The sequence below is a fragment of the Pongo pygmaeus genome, chromosome 5, assembly GCF_028885625.2.
Source record: "Pongo pygmaeus isolate AG05252 chromosome 5, NHGRI_mPonPyg2-v2.0_pri, whole genome shotgun sequence".
Taxonomy (NCBI): domain Eukaryota; kingdom Metazoa; phylum Chordata; class Mammalia; order Primates; family Hominidae; genus Pongo; species Pongo pygmaeus.
Window position 1 is genome coordinate 160,684,604 of NC_072378.2, and position 20,673 is coordinate 160,705,276.

Consider the following 20,673-nt stretch of genomic DNA (forward strand, 5'->3'; position numbering starts at 1 on the left):
ATTTTAAGTCTTTGCAAACTTTTTAGACCATAAGGAGCTAAGCTCAGTCTGCTCGTGAAAAATGATGGTGACATGCCATGTGTGCCCTTCCCGTTTGACAGACGGTGATCTTGATGTCGTGTTTGCCTCTTCCTCTAAGTGTGGAAAGGATAAGACCAAGTCTGTTTCTTCCACCATCTTCTTCCATTGTGACCCTCTGGTGGAGGACGGGATCCCTGAGTTCAGTCACGAGACTGCCGACTGCCAGTACCTCTTCTCTTGGTACACCTCAGCCGTGTGTCCTCTGGGGTGAGTATGACATCCGGAAGCTTAGCACTTGTACCCCACATCCTTCCTTAAGAATAAGTGTATGTGTGTTTTTTCCCCAGTGTTTTCTTGTGAAATATTCAGAACATGCACCAAAAAATGGAGAAAATGATAGAAGTGGACCCCACATAGTCAGTGCCCCGCTCCGTTGCTTGTCAGCATCCTGCCACTGATTTTTGGTCCATGGCTGCGTTGCCTGCCACCACCCCCAGTAGCAGTGCCGTTGTTTCCTTTGTGTGTACCATGCCCCGAATAGGGTCCAGTCAGGGCACCCCAGCTCTGTCCCTCCACCCCGTTCCCATTGCCGCGTCCCTCTTCTTAGCTCCTGGGAGGCAGGTACTGGCGGTGCCTCCTCTTTGTAATCCTGGAGTATCTTTTGTGTCCTAATACAAATGATTGTTTGGTAAAGTTTCACTTTGATTTGAGTGCAGTATTTTTACGTTTGTTTGAATGAATGAAAAGCTTACTCTGCAGATTTCGAGAATCAGTGTGGGAACAGAGGCAGCAGTTTCTGCTCTGAAGGAAGGTGGCACCTCCATTGGTTGTCTTGTGTCCTACAGCCGTTTTATACTTTGCCACGAATAACATGTTGTCAGTTGCTTTCCTCTTGGACTGATTTTCTTCTTATGTCACCCCCGCCCACCATTGTATTTATTTTTATTTTTATTTTTTATTTTTTTGGGACGGAGTCTTGCTCTGTCACTCAGGCTGGAGTGCACTGGTGCGGTCTCGGCTCATTGCAGCCTCTGCCTCCTGGTTCAGACGATTCTCCTGCCTCAGCCTCCCAAGTAGCTGGGATTGCAGGCATGTGTCATCATGCCCTGCTAATTTTTGTATTTTTAGTAGAGATGGGGTTTCACCATGTTGGCCAGGCTGGTCTTGAACTCCTGACCTCAGATAATCTGCCTGCCTCGGCCTCCCAAAGTGCTGGCATTACAAGCGTGAGCTGTCATGCCCGGCCTGGCCCACCATTTTACATAAGCTTTTCATTCTCTGTCCTGAGACTTTAAGATCAGGGGAATATGAATTCTTGCCACGTAATTGTTTGCTTCATGTCCTGAGAAAGGGACCGTAGAGTCAGCAGACGACAGCGGCAGGGATCTTGGGGGAATGAAGATCACACATTGTACATCTTCAATCAGCACTCCCCCCACCCACCCTTAACAATGGACATGAGCTCAGTAAAAACCAGCTTTGTCCTGTGCTGTTCAGGCCTGTGTACTTAGGGATCCTTACTGCGCAGTCAGGGAAAGAGGCTTTTGGTTGAAATTTCACTTGTGGTATTTTCAGCTTTTGAATGTTTGTGGTGTTCCGGTGACATCATTACAAAATGAAAGGATTAAAACTGGAAGTTCTTCCTGAAAGAAGCAAAATGTGAATTTTTATAAAAGATAAAACCCAGAATGAACTTTCCCTGCATTCTCTGTCACGGAGAGGCTACAGCTGCCATGAGATGAATCCTGCCTCCTGACATGGCAGCTGGTCTTCTGTGTGGGTTTGAGGGACCAGCCCAGGCTGGGATCCTGTCCGTGTTGAATGTTTAGAGTTCGACTTCTGTGAGTGGGAAAAGCACCGTTTATAGGGCTTTGGTGTTTGACTCTAAAACCAGAGAGGAAGATTCTCTAGGAAACTTCGGTTTTATGATGTTCAGAACATCAGGAATGGGAGCTGTTTAAATCCCTTAACACTCTGACAAGGTAATAAGGACTTTAAAAAAAAGAAACAGAAGTTGAAACCAAGAGCAAAAACTCAGATGGTGGATTTTGAGGGATGCAGGTACCACCTGGGGGTGGCGTGGAATAGTGCCTGAGGTTTTTTTTCCCCCAAATGTTATCAGTGTTGTACATTGTAAAATCATGTAAATATGGCCAGATGTGGTGGCTCACGCTTGTAATCCCAACATTTTGGGAGGCTAAGGTGGGCCGATCACTTGAGGTCAGGAGTTCTAGACAAGCCTGGGCAACATGGTGAAACCCCGTCTCTACTAAAAATACAAAAATTAGCCAGGCGTGGTGGCACACACCTGTAATCCCAGCTACTTGGGAGTCTGAGGCAGGAGAATTGCTTGAACCTGGGAGGCGGAGGTTGCAGTGAGCCGAGATGGTGTCACTGTGCTCCAGCCTGGGTGACAGAGCGAGACTAGATCTCAGGAAAAAAAAAATCGTGTAACTATAACAAACAGGTAGCAACGATCGCCCTAATAGATTACCATTTTTAGTTCTTTTAGCTATTTCTTCTGGAATTTACCTCAATATTTTAAATTAACATCCTGTATCTCATCTGTTGACTTCCTGCAATAGTAGATGAAGATAGAGCTCTCTTATACCTTCCTCCTACTTTCCAAAAATGATTCTCTCACAATATTTGATTAAAGTCAAAAAACTTACACAAAGCTAAAAGACAGGCATCTACAGATGGAAGGGGCACGCTATGTGCCCAGCACAGTTATTGATGACAAGACCCACCCACTTGTGAAATACCAGTAGAGCAGATACAAAGAAAACACTGTAAAAGCTTCAGGGGAAGCTAATTTGTTATATTAGAAAATAATTCAGGAAAGGTTAAAATACTTTAAATCCTCACTTTATATCATCGATAGGTTCTTGGAAACTGTAGCTTTGTGTGAAACGATGTATAATGAAACCAGTTTTTTTCCTCAACTTTATTTTATTTTTTTGAGATGGAGTCTCGCTCTCGCCCAGGCTGGAGTGCAGTGGCTTGCTCACTGCAAGCTCCACCTCCCAGGTTCACGCCATTCACCTGCCTCAGCCTCCCAAGTAGCTGGGACTACAGGCACCCGCTACCATGCCTGGCTAATTTTTTTGTATTTTTAGTAGAGACGGGGTTTCACCGTGTTAGCCAGGATGATCTCGATCTCCTGATCTCGTGATCCGCCCGCTTCGGCCTCCCACAGTGCTGGGATTACAGGCGTGAGCCACCGTGCCCGGCCTCATCAACTTTATAATGAGACAGTTTTGAAGGAAATGATGTCATTCAAGGACCTCCTATAGTCGCTTCACGGAAGGTTGCAGTTTGAAGGAACCTGTCAGCGACCCTATGAGGACACACTGTGCTGGACAACAGTGGTGTCTAAGCTGAGAGGGGTGGCAGAGTTCCCAGCTTTTAAAATTTCTTACAGTGATAGCATCATATGAAAGTAAAACCATTTTCTTGAAAGAAAGGAAGGAAGGAAGAAAAGGTAGAGTTCCTAATTGTTTGGAAGACATACTGTTAGACTTCCTATCTTAGTGTGCATGCCAGTATTTTAAGAATAACCACTAAAATAATATAAATATAGTATGTGACTTCCAAAACAGTGGAGAAGAAAAGGAGAAGTAAAAATACTTAAATCCCCAAAGAAGACAAGGAGAAAAATAAAACAAAAATCAGACAAGTAGAAATTTCAGCCCAGTATGGTAGAAATAAATCTAAATATATCTATAATCATAAGTATAGCTTGACTAAACTTGTCAGTTAAAAAACAAGTTGTCAAATTGGATTTCAAAAACAACTCTGTTTACAGGGAACATGCCTAAAACAAGGGTACAGAAAAGACCAAAGTCAAAGGAGAAGAAAAGATATACCAGAAAATAATCTGAAAGAAAGCTGCAGTAGTTATGTTAATATAAGATAAAATAGGATATTAAAGAAAAATATTAGGGATAAAGAATAAAGAGGGTCATTATAATTTTAAAAGGGCTAATTTCCTAGGAAGATACAAGAATCCTAAACTTCCATCTACCTAATAAAAAAGCCTTGATATGTAAAGCAGAAATTGACAAAACCACACACAAGAAACAAGCTTAGTGATTGCTGGGTTAAGTAGACAAAGAGTAAAGCTTTTTTGGAAGATTGAGACAGCACAGTGAAAAGCAAGATTTAATAGACATGCGTAGAACACTGTTCCCTGCATCGGGAGAACGCTGTTTGCCCAAGCTTACATCAAACACTTAGAAAACTTTAGCAAAAATTAACCACAAAGCAGGCAAGTCAGCAATTTCCTTTTTTTTTTTTGGGGGGGGGGGGGAGACAGAGACTTGCTCTTTTGCCCAGGCTGGAGTGCAGTGGCGCGATCTTGGCTCACTGCAACCTCTGCTTCCCAGATTCAAGTGATTCTCTTGCCTCAGCCTCCTGAGTAGCTGGGATTGTGGGCGTGCGCCACTGCCTCCTGGCTAATTTTTGTATTTTTAGTAGAGATGGGGTTTCACCATGTTGGCCAGGCTGGTCTCAAACTCCTGACCTCAGGTGATCCACCTGCCTCAGCCTCCCAAGGTGCTAGGATTACAGGCGTGAGCCACTGTGCTCGGCCTAAGTCAGCAGATTTCTGACTGATGCAATTAACTACATACATGATGCAATTAAGTTAGGAGCCAAGAACAAGCAACTGAAAAATAGAAATACATTTGAAGACTAAAACTCACTTCTGAATAATCCATGGTCCAAAGAAGAAATCAAAGGTAGAAAGTAAAATATGCTTAGAACTAAGTGATGATGTGTCTCTTGAATGCATTTCGAGTGGTCCTGAGTGGCTGGAGCTGCTTCTGGGTGAGTGGGTTTCTGGCTTGGAGGGAGAGGTCTGCAGAGCCCTCAGACCTGTCTGTGGAGTGTGGTAGTGCTTCTTCCTGAGCAGAGGTCAACCGTTGCAGGCTCACCTAGAGCTGGACGCCAGGCTGTCCCTGTGGTTTCTTGTCTTGCTGATGTTTTAGATTGTTTGGCTTAAGCTGAACTTTGACTGAGAGCAGCAGCCCTTGTGGCTGGGCCGCGGGTTGGCCTGTTGCCCTCAACCTCAGTTCTTTGAGCAGCCGGCATCTTCAGCAGCACAAGATGAGCCCCGCTGGGGTTGCCTCTTATCTCAAGCAGCACAGGAGGAATTTCTGTTTATGTGATCCTGTTCCCGTGTGTGTGGCCCCAAATGACAGAGGGCCAGAGAGATTAGAAGTGTCAAGTTGTTACACTCTTGAGTGTCATGTTGCTCCCTAAGCACAAAGGGAAGTCTCCGTGGTTGTTTCTCATTTTCTATTATTGTCCCAACTCTGCTTGAGTGTTTGATGTCATGGAAACGCACTGCTTTTTCCCGCAAGTTGCGCATGTGGGTCTTGGGTGGGAATGGTGAACTCCGCTGGTGTGCTCAAGAGCCTTCTCCTGGGATGGAGCAGGTTTGGAGAGAGGAGACCCGTCGGGGGCTGTGCTGGGCTGTGCTGTTCCCTGGGCCCCACCCTGGTCTGTGGCCGTCCCTGGGCCCTGTCCTGGCCTATTTCTAAGGCCCCCTGGGCCCCTTTCGTGTGGAGATGGTGTCTCACTTGGGCTGCGCTCACTGCTTCCAGAAGAAATTCTGAGAGGAGAGACCTCTGACCCTGGAGAGAAGTGTGGTGCTTCGGGACGGCCTCTGCCCCAGCCTGGTCCTGCCGTGGGTTGGGCCACCTAGAGGGGGCCGCGTCCCTCCTGCCCGTCTCTTCTGTGTTTGGGTGAATGATAGTTCATGGAGCTGGAAGCAGTGCCTTCTTGTCTGCTTTCTGACAACCCTGCCACAAACTCATCATCAGGAACTTTTTGCAGCCCTTTTCCATGTGGAGTGGGCCTTGTGGCCTTGTTTTCTGGGCAGGAGTAAGAATCACATGGTGTTGGGAAAGTCAGAGCTGCTCTTGCCTTGGGGACTCAGGTCTCAGGTTGTGGCTGTGGCGGCAGGACCACCCTGTGACACGGCTCCTTTTCTGTGACGTCCTTGCAGGGTGGGCTTTGACAGCGAGAATCCTGGGGATGACGGGCAGATGCACAAGGGGCTGTCAGAGCGGAGCCAGGCAGTCGGCGCGGTGCTCAGCCTGCTGCTGGTGGCGCTCACCTGCTGCCTGCTGGCCCTGTTGCTCTACAAGAAGGAGAGGAGGTGAGCGGGTGGCAGGGCGAGGTGGGGCGGGTGGATGCATGCCTCCCACAGCTAATCTTGGGGTCAGTTTTGTGGGGTTTTATTTACTTACTTGTTTTTAAGCCCTACAACAGCAACGGCTCGAGGTTCTTAGTTCAAAACTCTGTGGAAGCAGTCCCCAGCATTGTGGTTTTTAAATGCCTGCATTTCTGTCTGACCAAGGCTGAGGCCTTCGCACATCACCCGTGCCTGCGGCTTCTAGGACCGTGGTCCTTTGTGTCCAAAGATGGGTAGAACATTAAACGGCACCTTTCATGGGTGCCTTTTCCCACTGAGCAGCTGACCCCTCTGCCCTCCTCACATCATAAAAGCAGGAGTTTATTAAGCGCCTGCTATGTACCAGGTATGATGCCATCCTTTTGCCCCACTTTGCTGGGTGAAAAGACTCTCCATGCGACTGTCAAGCAGATTTTCACGTCAGGCGTCAGTGTTAGTGGCCCTGACCTGGGGGCAGGAGCTGGCCAGCTCAGGCGTTCCCTGCTGCCGCTGTCATTTGCCAGCTGAGCCAAAGGCCAATGAGAGAGGTGGTCAGAAAGTACCGACCGTGGAGGTTGCAGTGAGCCAAGATCTCGCCACTGCACTCCAGCCTGGGCAACAGAGTGAGACTCTGTCTAAAAAAAAAAAGTACCGATTGTGGCCCTCCACACCCAAAATGCAGAATGGGGCAGAAGAAGGTCTGGGCCAGGAAGGGCATGTGATGTCCATCTCTGCGAGCCACCATCGGGCAGGCTTAGTGGCCATGGACCGGTGTGGTCCTGTTGCAGTCATATGTGAAAAAGTCCTTGCCCAAATGTTAAGTTGCTCTAGAGGGCCCTCTGCTGTTGGATTCCAAAGCCCATGTTCTTTCCACTCAATCACAACAAATACTTTAGGGTATAACCTGTCATGGCTACTCATTTGTCATTCAGAATGTGGGAGAAATGCAGCTGCCACCAGCCCCCTGGTGGTGCAGATGGGGGCGGGGCTGGCGGGGGTGGGGCTCCTGCCCATGCCCTCTCTACCCTGGAGTAATTATCATCTCCTTTTTTTTTAATAGGGAAACAGTGATAAGTAAGCTGACCACTTGCTGTAGGAGAAGTTCCAACGTGTCCTACAAATACTCAAAGGTAATTTTCTGTGGCGAGTCTCTTGAGGGCCTGCCTCCCCGGCCCACCGTGCTGCGCTGTCCATGTCGTTCTTATCAGGGATGCCGAGGAAAGCAGTCACAGGCTGACTGGAATCCAGAAAGGAAAGCAACAGCCGTTGCCTCAGCCGCTTACCCCAGCACATTTTTTTGTTATTTTTTTCCCTCAAGTTTCTCTCGTGGTTACAACTGATTTCCTTGAAGTATTTAATAATTAGGTTGTTTCCACTGTTTTTGGCTGTTCTTTAAAAAAAAAAAACAAAAAACAAAACAAAACAAAAAAACAGTAGTGAAGATAGTTGTGCATCTAGCATTTGGATGATTTCTTTCAGATAAATTTCCGGAAAAGAGGCATTATCTGGATCAAAGGACATAATGTTTGTGGTCTTGATGGGTAATGATGAATTGCTCTCTAAAACTAGGCTTTTGACTCGAGTCCCTCCTTTGACATTCCTCCCCTGCCATGCAGTGGGCACTTTTCAGTCTATGAGTAGCCCGGAAGAGCCCCTTCTCCCCCAGCGCAGCTGGGGGATCACTGGTCTGCTTTTCAGGTCCAGGCCATCCCGAACGCCTTCTGCTTGGTCTCACCCTTGGCTGTGAGACTCCTGCCAAATGACCCCACTGCCACCCTCCCAAACCCTCCTGCCTTGGTGCAGTCTCATTAGGAACAGGAAGGTGTTGCCAACCCTCATCTTCCTTTCCCTGGGAACTGGAGATGCAGTGACTGTGAGGACAGTGGGCCACTTCTTCCCCAGCTCGTGCCAGCAGAGAGCATCCCTGATGTGGTGGATGGTGGAGCAGAATGGGGTCTCTGAGGGGGCTCACGTGGTCTCTGCTGTTGATCCCTGGCAGGTGAATAAGGAAGAAGAGACAGATGAGAATGAAACAGAGTGGCTGATGGAAGAGATCCAGCTGCCTCCTCCACGGCAGGGGAAGGAAGGGCAGGAGAACGGCCATATTACCACCAAGTCTGTGAAAGCCCTCAGCTCCCTGCATGGGGATGACCAGGACAGTGAGGATGAGGTTCTGACCATCCCAGAGGTGAAAGTTCACTCGGGCAGGGGAGCTGGGGCAGAGAGCTCCCACCCGGTGAGAAACGCACAGAGCAATGCCCTTCAGGAGCGTGAGGACGATAGGGTGGGGCTGGTCAGGGGTGAGAAGGCGAGGAAAGGGAAGTCCAGCTCTGCACAGCAGAAGACAGTGAGCTCCACCAAGCTGGTGTCCTTCCACGACGACAGCGACGAGGACCTCTTACACATCTGACTCCGCAGTGCCTGCAGGGGAGCACGGAGCCGCGGGACAGCCAAGCACCTCCAACCAAATAAGACTTCCACTCAATGATGCTTCTATAATTTTGCCTTTAACAGAAACTTTCAAAAGGGAAGAGTTTTTGTGATGGGGGAGAGGGTGAAGGAGGTCAGGCCCCACTCCTTCCTGATTGTTTACAGTCATTGGAATAAGGCATGGCTCAGATCGGCCACAGGGCGGTACCTCATGCCCAGGGTTTTACCCCAAGTCCTCATTTAAAAGCATAAGGCCGGACGCATCTCAAAACAGAGGGCTGCATTCGAAGAAACCCTTGCTGCTTTAGGCCCGATAGGGTATTTGACCCCGATATATTTTAGCATTTTAATTCTCTCCCCCTATTTATTGACTTTGACAATTACTCAGGTTTGAGAAAAAGGAAAAAAAGAAAACAGCCACAGTTTCTTCCTGCCGGCAGGGGTGTGATGCACCAGTTTGTCCATCTTAAGATGGCGAGGCTGTCAGTGTATGGGGCAGTTTCCGGTGGGATTTTGAACTGGTCATTAATGTGGCCCCTGAGTTGGAGCTCATTCTGTCTCTTTTCTCTTTTGCTCTTTGTTTCTTAAGGGCACACACACACACATACGTGCACAGGGTCCCCGAGTGCCTAGGTTTTGGAGAGTTTGCCTGTTCTATGCCTTTAGTCAGGAATGGCTGCAGCTTTTTGCATGACATCTTCAAGCCTGGGCGTACAGAGCACATTTGTCAGTATTTCTTTTGCCGGCTGGTGAATTCAAACAACCTGCCCAAAGATTGATTTGTGTGTTTGTGTGTGTGTGTGTGTGAGTGGAGTTGAAGTGTCAGAGAAAATGAATTTTTTCCAGATTTGGGGTATAGGTCTCATCTCTTCAGGTTCTCATGATACCAACTTTACTGTGCTTATTTTTTTAAGAAAAAAGTGTTGATCAACCATTTGACCTATAAGAAGCCTTAATTTGCACAGTGTGTGACTTACAGAAACTGCATGAAAAATCATGGGCCAGAGCCTCGGCCCCTAGCATTGCACTTGGCCTCATGCTGGAGGGCGGCTGGGCGGGTACAGCGTGGAGGAGGAGGGCGGCCAGGCGGGCATGGCGTGGAGGAGGAGGGAGGCGCTGCTGGTGTTCTTATTCTGGCGGCAGCGCCTTTCCTTCCATGTTTAGTGAATGACTTTTCTTGCATTGTAGAATTGTATATAGACTCTGGTGTTCTATTGCTGAGAAGCAAACCGCCCCGCAGCATCCCTGGGCCTGTACCGGTTTGGCTGGCTTGTTTGATTTCAACATGAGTGTATTTTTTAAAATTGATTTTTCTCTTCATTTTTTTCAATCAACTTTACTGTAATATAAAGTATTCAACAATTTCAATAAAAGATAAATTATTAATTGGGTGTTACCATTTTTTCCTTGATAGTGAGACATTCCCAAGCGAGTTGCCCATCTGCCTGCCTGTCCTTTCTGTTAAGTGACTGAATTTGGGGTTTAACTCTGGTGTTCTCGTTGACCCTTTATGAGGCAGCACTTTCATTTTTCTCCGGAGTCTCCTGGTCGTAGGTGTTAACTTTGGGTCCAATCTGCCTTCCCTTGGCTCTTTCTAGGTCTGATTTCTTTACCTTCTCCAGGCCAACCTTGGGGTGTGGTCCTGTTCATCAAAACAATGAACATGGAGTTGAGAGTCCAGTGAGACAATAAAGCTTTTTTTTTGTGCAACCTAATCTAACATGGAGATGTTTTCTCTTGAGTAAACTCACTGAGTTTTCCATCTTAAATTACTCAGCAGTGACTGAGAGCTACCTGCATGGAAGCAGGAAGTTACTCCAGTGTTATAAACAAACTTCTTAGACTCAACATCCTATCCTCCATCCCTTTTTTTTCCTGTAGAGTCCAAAAACCTCAACCATCTCATTTTTAAATTATCCAATTGGAGTTACCTTTTTAAAAAAGTTATTCTTAAGGACTTTACAATACCTCTCCTGAGGAAGACATGTCGGGTCTTCTAAAAGTTTACATTATGACCAAAGAAAGATGCTGGTCCTCAGGCATTCTACCCAGGGGGCTGTTCTCCAGGCCATTCCCACCTCCTGCTAAGACCATGGGGAGCCCTCCCTGTAAGGAGGGGCATATGCAGGGACCTGCCCATCCCCTTGGTAAGCTGGATGGCAAAGAGGCGTGTTGTCTGCACCACTGGCTGCCTGCTAATGTCGCTGTCAGTGGGGAAGGAGAAGTGACAACACGTTTGAGTGCATTTGCTTTGACTCTTAGAAATGCAAGCCTCTGAAAAAAGAGTAACTACTTGCCAGCTGTTGTTATAGATGATATTTTTAGGAAAACATCCCGTGACAGCAAATCAGAATTGGACTCTTTTTCAGAGAAATGATTTTATTGATAGAGTACAACCTGGGTATTTAGCTTCCTTTTAACAAAATTTTGTGCCCCTTTCTTGAGACTGTCCGTGAATGACAGAGACATAGAATAAGAACTGGGGTGCTAAAGATGGAATAGGCAAACCCCACACCAAGGAAATCCACAGTGAAGTGGAAATCTGGTTCTTATGAACATTTTAAGAGCATCTGAAGCCTGTACTTCACCAACCCTAAAATAATACATAACACGAGATGATTCCTCAGGAAGGAACATATAGACATACAGACAGAAGACAACATATAGACATTAGAACTTACAGGACAAAGAACTCTTTCTCCCTGAATCATTTGAGACGAAGTTTCTTCCCATCACCAGGCATTCCTACAAACAAGGACCTTCACACGACTAAGATGCCTCCTGGTGATTAAAGAACACTTTGGGCTGGTCCGATCCATTGTACAAGTTAAAGGACTGATGGGTACATAGGTCTTACCCCTGTTGGCGATCGGGTCACAAGGAGCCAGTGTGTGTGTCACCAGGAGGTTGTATGGACGAGACTGGATTTCTGGAAACATCCTTTACCGACTCTGAAGAATCCCATGGCTCAGGGAGGTACACTCATGCCCTTTCTTCTCCGGCTCCACTCTGTTGACTAGTAGTTAGTTGGCCTCTTGTGTCCTTGAGCCATACTTGCTGTCAGTTCTGGACACTGTTCTGTGAGAATGGGGTCAACGGGCAGTCGTGGTGCTGGTGAGCTTGTGTGCAAGGCGGCAAGATAGCCACATTGAGTTGGGGACAGTGTGGCCTGGGGGTGTTGGATAGGTAAGGCAGAAGCAAGCCCAGAACTTGGAGCCTGCTGTGACTGTCGCAGTAAGGAGTTTGAAGTCCTGAAAGCAGTTGAGAGCTGTAGAAGGGCCAGATTGGGCTTTTGAGAAAGACAGTCTAGATGAAAGTAAAGAGATGGAGATGCTTCAGCAACCAGATGTGAGGCTGGGCATGGGAGCTGGAGCTGTGGCTGTGCTGAGCTGAGAAGCCTCAGACTACCTGGGAGGCTCTCTCTGGGAGGAAGTCAGGTCTTTCTTTCCTTTCTTTCTTTCCTTCCTTTCCTTCCTTTTTCCTCTTTCTTTTCTCTCTCTCTCTTTCTTTCTTTTGAGATGGAGTCTCGCTCTGTCGCCAGGCTGGAGTGCAGTGGCGTGATCTCGGCTCACTGCAATCTCTGCCTCCCGGGTTCAAGGGATTCTCCTGCCTCAGCCTCCCTAGTAGCTGGGATTAAAGGCACACACCACCACGCTGGGCTAATTTTTTATTTTTAATAGCGACAGGGTTTCACCATGTTGGCCAGGATGGTCTCGATCTCCTGACCTCGTGATCCACCTGCCTTGGCCTCCGAAAGTGCTGGGATTACAGGCATGAGCCACCGTGCCCAGCCAGGTCTTTTTCTTAAAGAGGGACAGACTGAAGGTAGGCTGTGAATGGTCAATTATTTGTATTTCTTTACCTTTTATGCTATTTTGTAGTTTGACCAGTTTGCAAAACAAATTGAATAAAAAGTAATTGATAATGTCGTTTTGATGCTCAGTGTTTGAGGGAAACACAATCTAGTGAATGGGGTTATTGGTTGTCACACCTGGGAGAGTGAAAATAAAATGAGGGGCTCACAGCCCAGGTGAGGTCATCCGGCGCCACTCAGCCCCATCCTGGAGAAAGCAGCCTTGGGATGCTGGCCTCGGTGACAACCAAGAAGTGATGGCGGGTTGCTAGAGACAGGGTGGAGCACAGAGCCCTGGAAGGAAGCAGGAAGTCAGGTTCAAGAAAGGACTTGTGACCTCACCCTTGGCTTCAGGGTTTTATTTTTCTTTCTTTTAAAACATTTTGAGACAACATGTAGACATTCGAACTTACAGGACAAAGAACTCTTTTTTCCCTGAATCATTTGAGACCAAGTTCCCTCCCATCACCAGGCATTTCTACAAATGAGGACCTTCACAGGACTAAGATGCCACCATCAGAACCACAATGTGTGGGGACGGTACCGCCAGCCAAGCCTCAATGCTGTTTCAGTGTTGACAGCTGTCACAGTGATGCCCTTTTCAGTGGGAGCCTGCGATGGTCACGTGTTGCATGTGATCATTGTGCCATTTGGTTTACTTCTGTCTGGAAAGTTTCTCCTTTCTGTAACCTCCATGACCTTGACACATGAGGTCACTCTTCTCAGCCGCCCCACCTCTGGGAGGGTGCCTGCTTCGCCCTGCCCCGCCCAGCGGCTTTAGGACTCAGCTCTTCAGGAACAATTAGGGGGAGGGCCCTTGGGTCTAACTGCAAAATCATACTCGAACTAGAAAATCCTGTTGGCATAGGTATGGATTGTCATATAGAAACATTTTTCGAAGTGTGCCCCGTGGAACACTTGTTCTGTATGTTGTTAACAGATGTTTTGCAAAAAATGAAAAGGACCTGAGCTCTAATAAGTTTGGGACATGCTGAATTGAAGTGAAACAGCTTTTCTTGGTATGAGACCTTTCAGAGTCTTTAAAGGAGAGTTGCTGACCACACATGAAATCACAATAGAAAATAGCCAGCAGGCCTCCAGGTAGGCAGCAATTCCTAGAGATTTGCCCGTGTTCCCTGGGGGAGCTGGTGGCCTGTGACCATCCACTGGGAAATTCCCTTCTGTGGCGAGGTTCTGTTGTTTTCCAGAGGCTCCCACGGAGCACGCTGGGTGGGTGGTCTATATGAGACCACACCATTGATGAGCAGTGAGGCTCAAACAGGTATATCAAAAAATGCTCAGCATCACTGATCATCAGGGAAATGCACATCATAAACACAGTGAGACATTGCCTCATACCTGCCAGAATGGCTACTGTCAGAAAGACAAAAGACAAGTGTGGGTGAGGATGTGGAGAAAAGCGAACACTTGGCCACCTTTGGTGAGAATGTAAATTGGTATGGCCATTACGGAAAACAGGAAGTTCCTCAAAAAATTAAAAACAGCTACCAGCAATCCCACATCTGGGTGTATATCCAAAAGAAATGAAGTCAGTACCTTGAAGAGACCTCTGCAGCCCCTGTTCATTGCAGCATTATTCACAATAGCCAAGATAGGGAAAAAGCCTCAGTGTCTACTGACAAATAAAGATGGATCAAGAAAATGTGTATATGTATACACACACACAATGGAATACCAAGTCTTGAAGAAGAAGGAAATCCTGTCATTTGTGACAACATGGATGAGCTGAGAGGACATTATGCTAAGTGAAATAAGCCAGACGCAGAAAGAAAAATACCGCATGATCTCACTTATATGTGGAATCTAAAAAGGTTGGACTCAGAAGCAGAGAGTGGAATGGTGGTTACCAAAGGCCAGAGGGTGTGGGAAGTGAGCAGATGTTGGTGAAAGGGTGCAGAGGCTCAGCTATGCAACATGAATGAATTCTGGAGATCCACTGTGTAGCACGGTGACTACGATACTGCTTTGTGTATTTAAAATTTTCAGAGAGAGTAGATCTTGTGTTCTTTCCCCTCTCCAAATAAAAGGAAATTATTTGAGGTGATATGTTTAACTAGCTTGACTGGGGCAATGATTTTGTAATGATAAGCATCTCAAAACATCATGTTGTGCAACATAAGTATACAGTTGACCCTTGAACAATACAGGTTTGAACTCTGTGGGTCCACTTATATGTGGATTTTTTTTTTCTGTAGAAGTTACACCCGATGTGTCAGCCCCTCCTTCTACCTCTTCCACCTCTGGCACCCTTGGCACAGCAAGACCAACCCCCCATTTCCTCCTCCTCCTCCTCCTCAGCCTACTCAGGGTAAAGACAGGGATGAAGACCTTTATGATGATCCACTTCCACTTAATATATAATAAATATATTTTCTCCTCATGATTTTCTTAAAACTTTTTCTGATTTTATTGTAAGAATACAGTATATAATACATACAGCATTGAAAATATGTGTTAATTGACTCTTGTTGGTAAGGCTTCTGGTCAACAGTAGGCAATACTAGTTGTTAAGTTTTAGAGGAGTTAAAGTTCTATGTGGGTTTTTGATTGTGTGTGGGGTCCGTGCTCCTGATCCCTAGGTTATTCAAGGGTCGACTCTACATAATTTTTCTGTCCGTTACACCTAAGTAAAGGTGGATAAAAGCGAAAACCAAAAGACTACGAAGGCTAAGAGAAAATCAGTACATGCCACTCCAGCCCCCATTCTCCCCAGAAGCAGTCCCCACTTCTTCCCCTCAGCTTTGTCCCCTGTCAGTGTAAAATCATGAGGTTCATAAATTTGAAAAGGAAAGCTTTATTTCTTGTAAAGGGTCACAGCCTGCAAAATCGCCATCCTGGCAGGCTGGGAAGTGTATCCGACAGAGACCAAAGGCAGGTACTTGGAGAGGGGGAAGGATGAGACAGGAATTTATGCTGAATGGGTTGGCCAAGCATACATATTCAACAGGTTATGGGGGGGAGCTATGAATATTCATGACGGGGACATGCACATGCATTGTAAACATTGCTGTTACATACGCCCCATGATCACTTTGGGGTGGAGACTTAACATTTAAATGCATTTCAATTAGGACCTATATGTCAAAAGGTGAAGCAGGGACATGAACGCCCTCAGTGCATGCCTGGGCAAACTGGACAGAACCAGTCCATGCTTGGTGGTCTCTTACCAGGAGAAAGTCCCTGAAATCAGGCTCTTGTTAAATCAAAGCTGTAGTTATGGCTGGTGGAGAAGGGGGTCAGTTAGTCTGCATCTGGCCATAGGTGGTGAGCTGAAATTGTTGCCGTATTGCTGATCTCCAGGCCCCTGCTTATTTAGCTGCCAGAGAAAAAGAAAACAAAACAAAACTTTGTGGCAGTTAGAACCTAGTTTATTTTTTAAGTGTAGGAGTGCCTGACTTAACCCTTGCCTGGCATGGCCATAGGTCATGTTTATAATTTGGCATCTTATTTCCACAAAGAGTCTGTTCTGTCATCTTATGATCTGTATTTTAACACCGCCAACAGAGTTCTCTCTCCTTCGGGTCAAATTCTCTAAGTTAACCTTAGCATTGATGCTGCTGAAATACTGGAGCCATTGAACTGACACTTCTGACCTGTTCCTACACTATCCTCCCACCTTTGGGTGCTGAGGTAGATTGCTATGGGTTGAACTATATTCCCCAAAATTCACATGTTGAACTCCTAACCCCAGTACTTCACAATGTGACCTTATTTGGAGATATAATTATCTCTTTAAAGAGATAATTAAGTTAAAATGAGATCATATGAATGGGATGTAATTTAATATATGTGTCTTTATAAGATGAGCAGATTAGGACACAGACTCACACAGAGGCATGGCCAACTGGAAGCCAAGGAGAGAGGCCGCAGAAGAAAGCAAACCTGCCCACATGTGGATCTCAAACTCCCAGCCTCCAGAAGCATGAGAACACAAATTGTTTAAACTACACAGTCCATGGTACTTTATGGCAGCCTAAGCAAACTAGCCCAGACACACTCAGCAACCTTCCCACTGCCAGTCACACGACGTGTGCACATACATGCTGGGCACTCCCCAAGGCCCTGTGCCTCTGGGAGAGTACACAGAACCCCACGTCATGATTCCTCCCATCGGAGCTGAAGGAAGCCAGAACATGCTGACCTGCAACATGCTACTTTAGCCTAAGGATTATTTGGCACTGGAGGCAGTTAAAAAGCAGTAACATGCCACTGTAGCCTAAGGATTATTTGGCACTGGAAGTAGTTAAAAAGCAGCAAATGTATTTGCCTAAAAGCAGGACATACATTTTTCAAAAGTGTCTCTCCTTCCCTCTCTGAACAAGAGTTAATCACAAAGACAGCTCCAGACACCACTCAGCTTGGAGATGGCGGCAGAGGTGTTCACGTAACCAGCCTCACTAACTCACCTTCCCTACCCCAACCTTTCCACTTGGTGCAGACGCCTTCCTGCAGCGCCGCCTCTGGAAGCTTGAAGTCACTTTCCTGTGTCCCAGCATTTCTCTACAAATGAATTGTTCTTAGTGAAGATGCTACGTATGCCAGAGCGTGAAGCCTATCTTTCAGTTGCTGTTTCCTGAATTTCTCTCATGTCTATATGAGATGCACATGCTAGAAACTTGTTTTTCTCTTATTAATCTTTTAATTTTTTTTTTATAGGGGCCCCAGCAGAAACCTTAGAAGAGTACAAAGAATAGGATTTTTTCCTCCTCTACAAAGTTCTGTGTAGGAAGGCATGAGCATTTCTCTTCCCATCACAAGTGTCTATGCCATGGTGTGTCCGGAATTGGTGGGTTCTTGATCTCATTGACTTCAAGAATGAAGCTGCGGACCCTCGCGGTGAGTGTTATAGCTCTTAAGATGGCGCGTCTGGAGTTTGTTCCTTCTGATGTTCGGATGTGTTCCAAGTTTCTTCCTTCTGGTGGATTCGTGGTCTCGCTGGCTCAGGAATGAAGCTGCAGACCTTCGCGGTGAGCGTTACAGCTCATAAAAGCAGTGTGGACCCAAAGAGTGAGCAGTAGCAAGATTTATTGCAAAGAGCGAAAGAACAAAGCTTCCACAGTGTGGAAGGGGACCCGAGCCGGTTGCCACTGCTGGCTCAGGCAGCCTGCTTTTATTCTCTTATCTGGCCCCACCCGCATCCTGCTCATTGGTAGAGCCGAGTGGTCTGTTTTGACAGGGCACTGATTGGTGCGTTTACAATCCCTGAGCTAGACACAAAGGTTCTCCACGTCCCCCCCAGATTAGCTAGATACAGAGTGTAGACACAAAGGTTCTCCAAGGCCCCACCAGAGTAGCTAGATACAGAGTGTGGATTGGTGCATTCACAAACCCTGAGCTAGACAGAGTGTCGATTGGTGTATTTACAGTCCCTGAGCTAGACATAAAGGTTCTCCACATCCCCACCAGACTCAGGAGCCCAGCTGGCTTCACCCAGTGGATCCTGCACCGGGGCTGCAGGTGGAGCTGCCTGCCAGTCCCACACCATGCGCCCACACTCCTCAGCCCTTGGGTGGTGGATGGGCCTGGGCACCGTGGAGCAGGGGGTGGTGCTCGTCCGGGAGGCTCGGGCCGCACAGGAGCCCACGGAGGGGGTGGGAGGCTCAGGCATGGTGGGTTGCAGGTCCCGAGCCCTACCCCGCGGGAAGGCAGCTAAGGCCCAGTGAGAAATCGAGCACAGCACCGGTGGGCTGGCACTGCTGGGGGACCCAGTACACCCTCCGCAGCCGCTGGCCCGGGTGCTAAGCAGTTCCCACTTGCGCCTCTCCCTCCACACCTCCCTGCAAGCTGAGGGAGCTGGCTCTGGCCTTGGCCAGCCCAGAAATGGGCTCCCACAGTGCAGCGGTGGGCTGAAGGGCTCCTCAAGTGCCGCCAGAGTGGGAGCCCAGGCAGAGGAGGCGCCGAGAGCAAGCGAGGGCTGTGAGGGCTGCCAGCACGCTGTCATCTCTCAATGGTACCTGGGCTAAAATAGACATTCAGGACCATGTTTTTGAACAGTTAGGAAAACGAGTGGATTTTCTGCATCACATTTTCAGTAGTTCCCAGGAACAGTTAGCATCATGGGCTGCAACGGCATGTGGGTGGTGAGTGGACGTGGTGGGGGCAGCCCGGATGACAGGCCTGGTCTGGGGCTCCTCATGGCCGCAAGTCAGCCTCCCTGTGTTAGCTCTGCCCGCAGGTCCTGGGCCTCATCTCTGGATTTGTCTGGGAGGGCTGCCATAATAAAGTACCACAGACTAGGGGCTTCAACAACAGAAATGTATGTCTTCCAGTTCTGGAGGCTGGGAGTCCAACATCAAGGTGTTGGCAGGGTTGATTCCTTCTGAGATTGTGAGGGAGAATCTGTTCCAGGTTTCTAGGAGCACAGTGTTCCCCTCCTGACAGGCACAAAGCGGGAAACAGCCAACCCCGGGGGCCTGTTGAGGAGGACAGAAGCCTAGGACACACTGCGGGGCCCTGAGCACAGCCCCATGGGGAGGGGAGTGGCAGGAGCAGGAGTTTCCACTCCAGGCGGCTGCCCCCTCTGTACCTGGGACCATCGGGTGGGCAGCAGGCCCAGTGCCCAGTGACTGACTTGCTCATTCATGGCTGATTTTCTCACACATACGTGCTTCCCCAGACCTCCGTCACAGCCCTTGGGGCCAGGACTGGTCTGCCCTGTGTGCTGACAGCCACTTCACTGGAAGGTACCTGGATTCATGTACAAATCTGGGCCTAGACCCGGCTCTTGCCTTCTCTCTGTTTCCAGGTGAGACCTGCCTCTGCTTCGGCTCTGGCAGCTGGCTCGATCCCCTTCTCCTCCCTGGCCTTAGGGGGCACTGAGACCTGGGACAGATGAGATGCCCACCTGGAGTTTGTGTCTAGTTGGACATTAGGTGAATAGGGTTTCAGCACAGGGAGTTTTGGAAAATCAGTCCCTGGTGACAGGGCTTTGAGTGAGTTGATTTATTGAGACTTGACATAGAGCCAGGCATGTGATTCTGGGCAGATGACTTGCCCCCTTAGGCCTTCGTTTCTCATTTCTCATCTGCAGTACATGGGGGATGAGCAGTTCCATCAGATCAGGAGAGGGGGCTCAGAAGGAGCTTGGCCTGCCATCCTAGATGCTCAGGATGGTGGCAACGGCTTGTTCTTAGTTGGCCATGGCCCTCAGTCCCATCTCCCCTTTGCAATTTTGATTGCCTGGGATGTCTGGTCATCCCCTCATGGACCTAAACCATGGGGCTGGGAGACAGTGGAAAAGGAAGGATGCAGGGGTGGGTATGGGCCCCCTTGCTCCCTGGTCCAAGCCAAAGAAAGGAGGCCTGAGTCCATTGAGCACCCAGAGTTGGGGGCAGCTGCTTTCTCCATGAAACAGGTGAACAGTTTCATGGCACCAGGCTTGGCCTGGCCAGGCCACTGGGGAGGTGGTACCACAGAGGGGCCTGGTTTCTCCTCAAAGTGTGCTGAAAGTGGGCCCCTTGCACCCTGGCTGCTTCCCATCCACATGCAGGACACTCGTGTCAGGGTTGTGGGCACAATAGGGCCGGCACTGAGTGTGCGCCACCACCTTCCTCTGGGCTGGGGAGCGTCTGCCTCTGGCCCACCTCCCTCCTGCCCAGGGAATGCTCAGCCTTCTGGGTGGCAGCCCCCTTGAGCCCTCCCTTGGCAGCAGCTGAGCATTTCTAAAGAAGAAAACCCCCCAGGAGTGGGAATTATGGAGCTGCAGCCCCTAAGGTGGGGCATGCTTTTGACCAAATCAGCCAGTGGATCTACTGGGCTTGAGGCTCAGCTGAGAGTCTCAGAAATCCAGAGTATGCCTGACACCATGGGCCTCTGTTTATCTGTACTTCTATGTGCATGTGGAGGGGCTCACCCCCAATGCCGCATGCACTCCTAGGTCTGAAACTGGGGGAGGGATGGGATGTTTTCCACCTTGCGCCACTTTGATGCCTTCCATCAGCAGCTCTGAGCCAGAGCCTACTGGGGCATTACCCCTGTGCAGAGGTAACTCCCTGGCCCACGTTCCCTAGGAACTTGGGCTATTGCACCATCAGCAAGGAGCCTGCCGAGGGGAGGGGAGGCAGTGAGTGGCACCTGTAGGAGCTCGGGTAGGTTCTAGAAAGCACAGCCATCTGGGTCATTGACAAGGTGCAGGCAGTGGGCCTGCTGGAGAGTGCTGGGCTGCTCA

The 20,673-nt window shown here is 48.4% G+C and overlaps 1 protein-coding gene across 1 annotated transcript in view; it reads left to right on the forward strand.

Annotated features, from left to right (window-relative positions):
* Positions 1-10,018, forward strand: part of IGF2R (insulin like growth factor 2 receptor) — a 138,242-nt gene extending 128,224 nt beyond the window's left edge. Inside the window, exons 45-48 of the mRNA XM_054490429.2 lie at positions 102-288; positions 6,035-6,187; positions 7,263-7,332; positions 8,202-10,018. Coding sequence (XP_054346404.2) covers positions 102-288; positions 6,035-6,187; positions 7,263-7,332; positions 8,202-8,612 — 821 coding nt within the window. The 3' untranslated portion in view covers positions 8,613-10,018. The remainder of the gene's footprint in view (positions 1-101; positions 289-6,034; positions 6,188-7,262; positions 7,333-8,201) is intronic.
* The last annotated feature ends 10,655 nt before the right edge of the window (positions 10,019-20,673 follow it).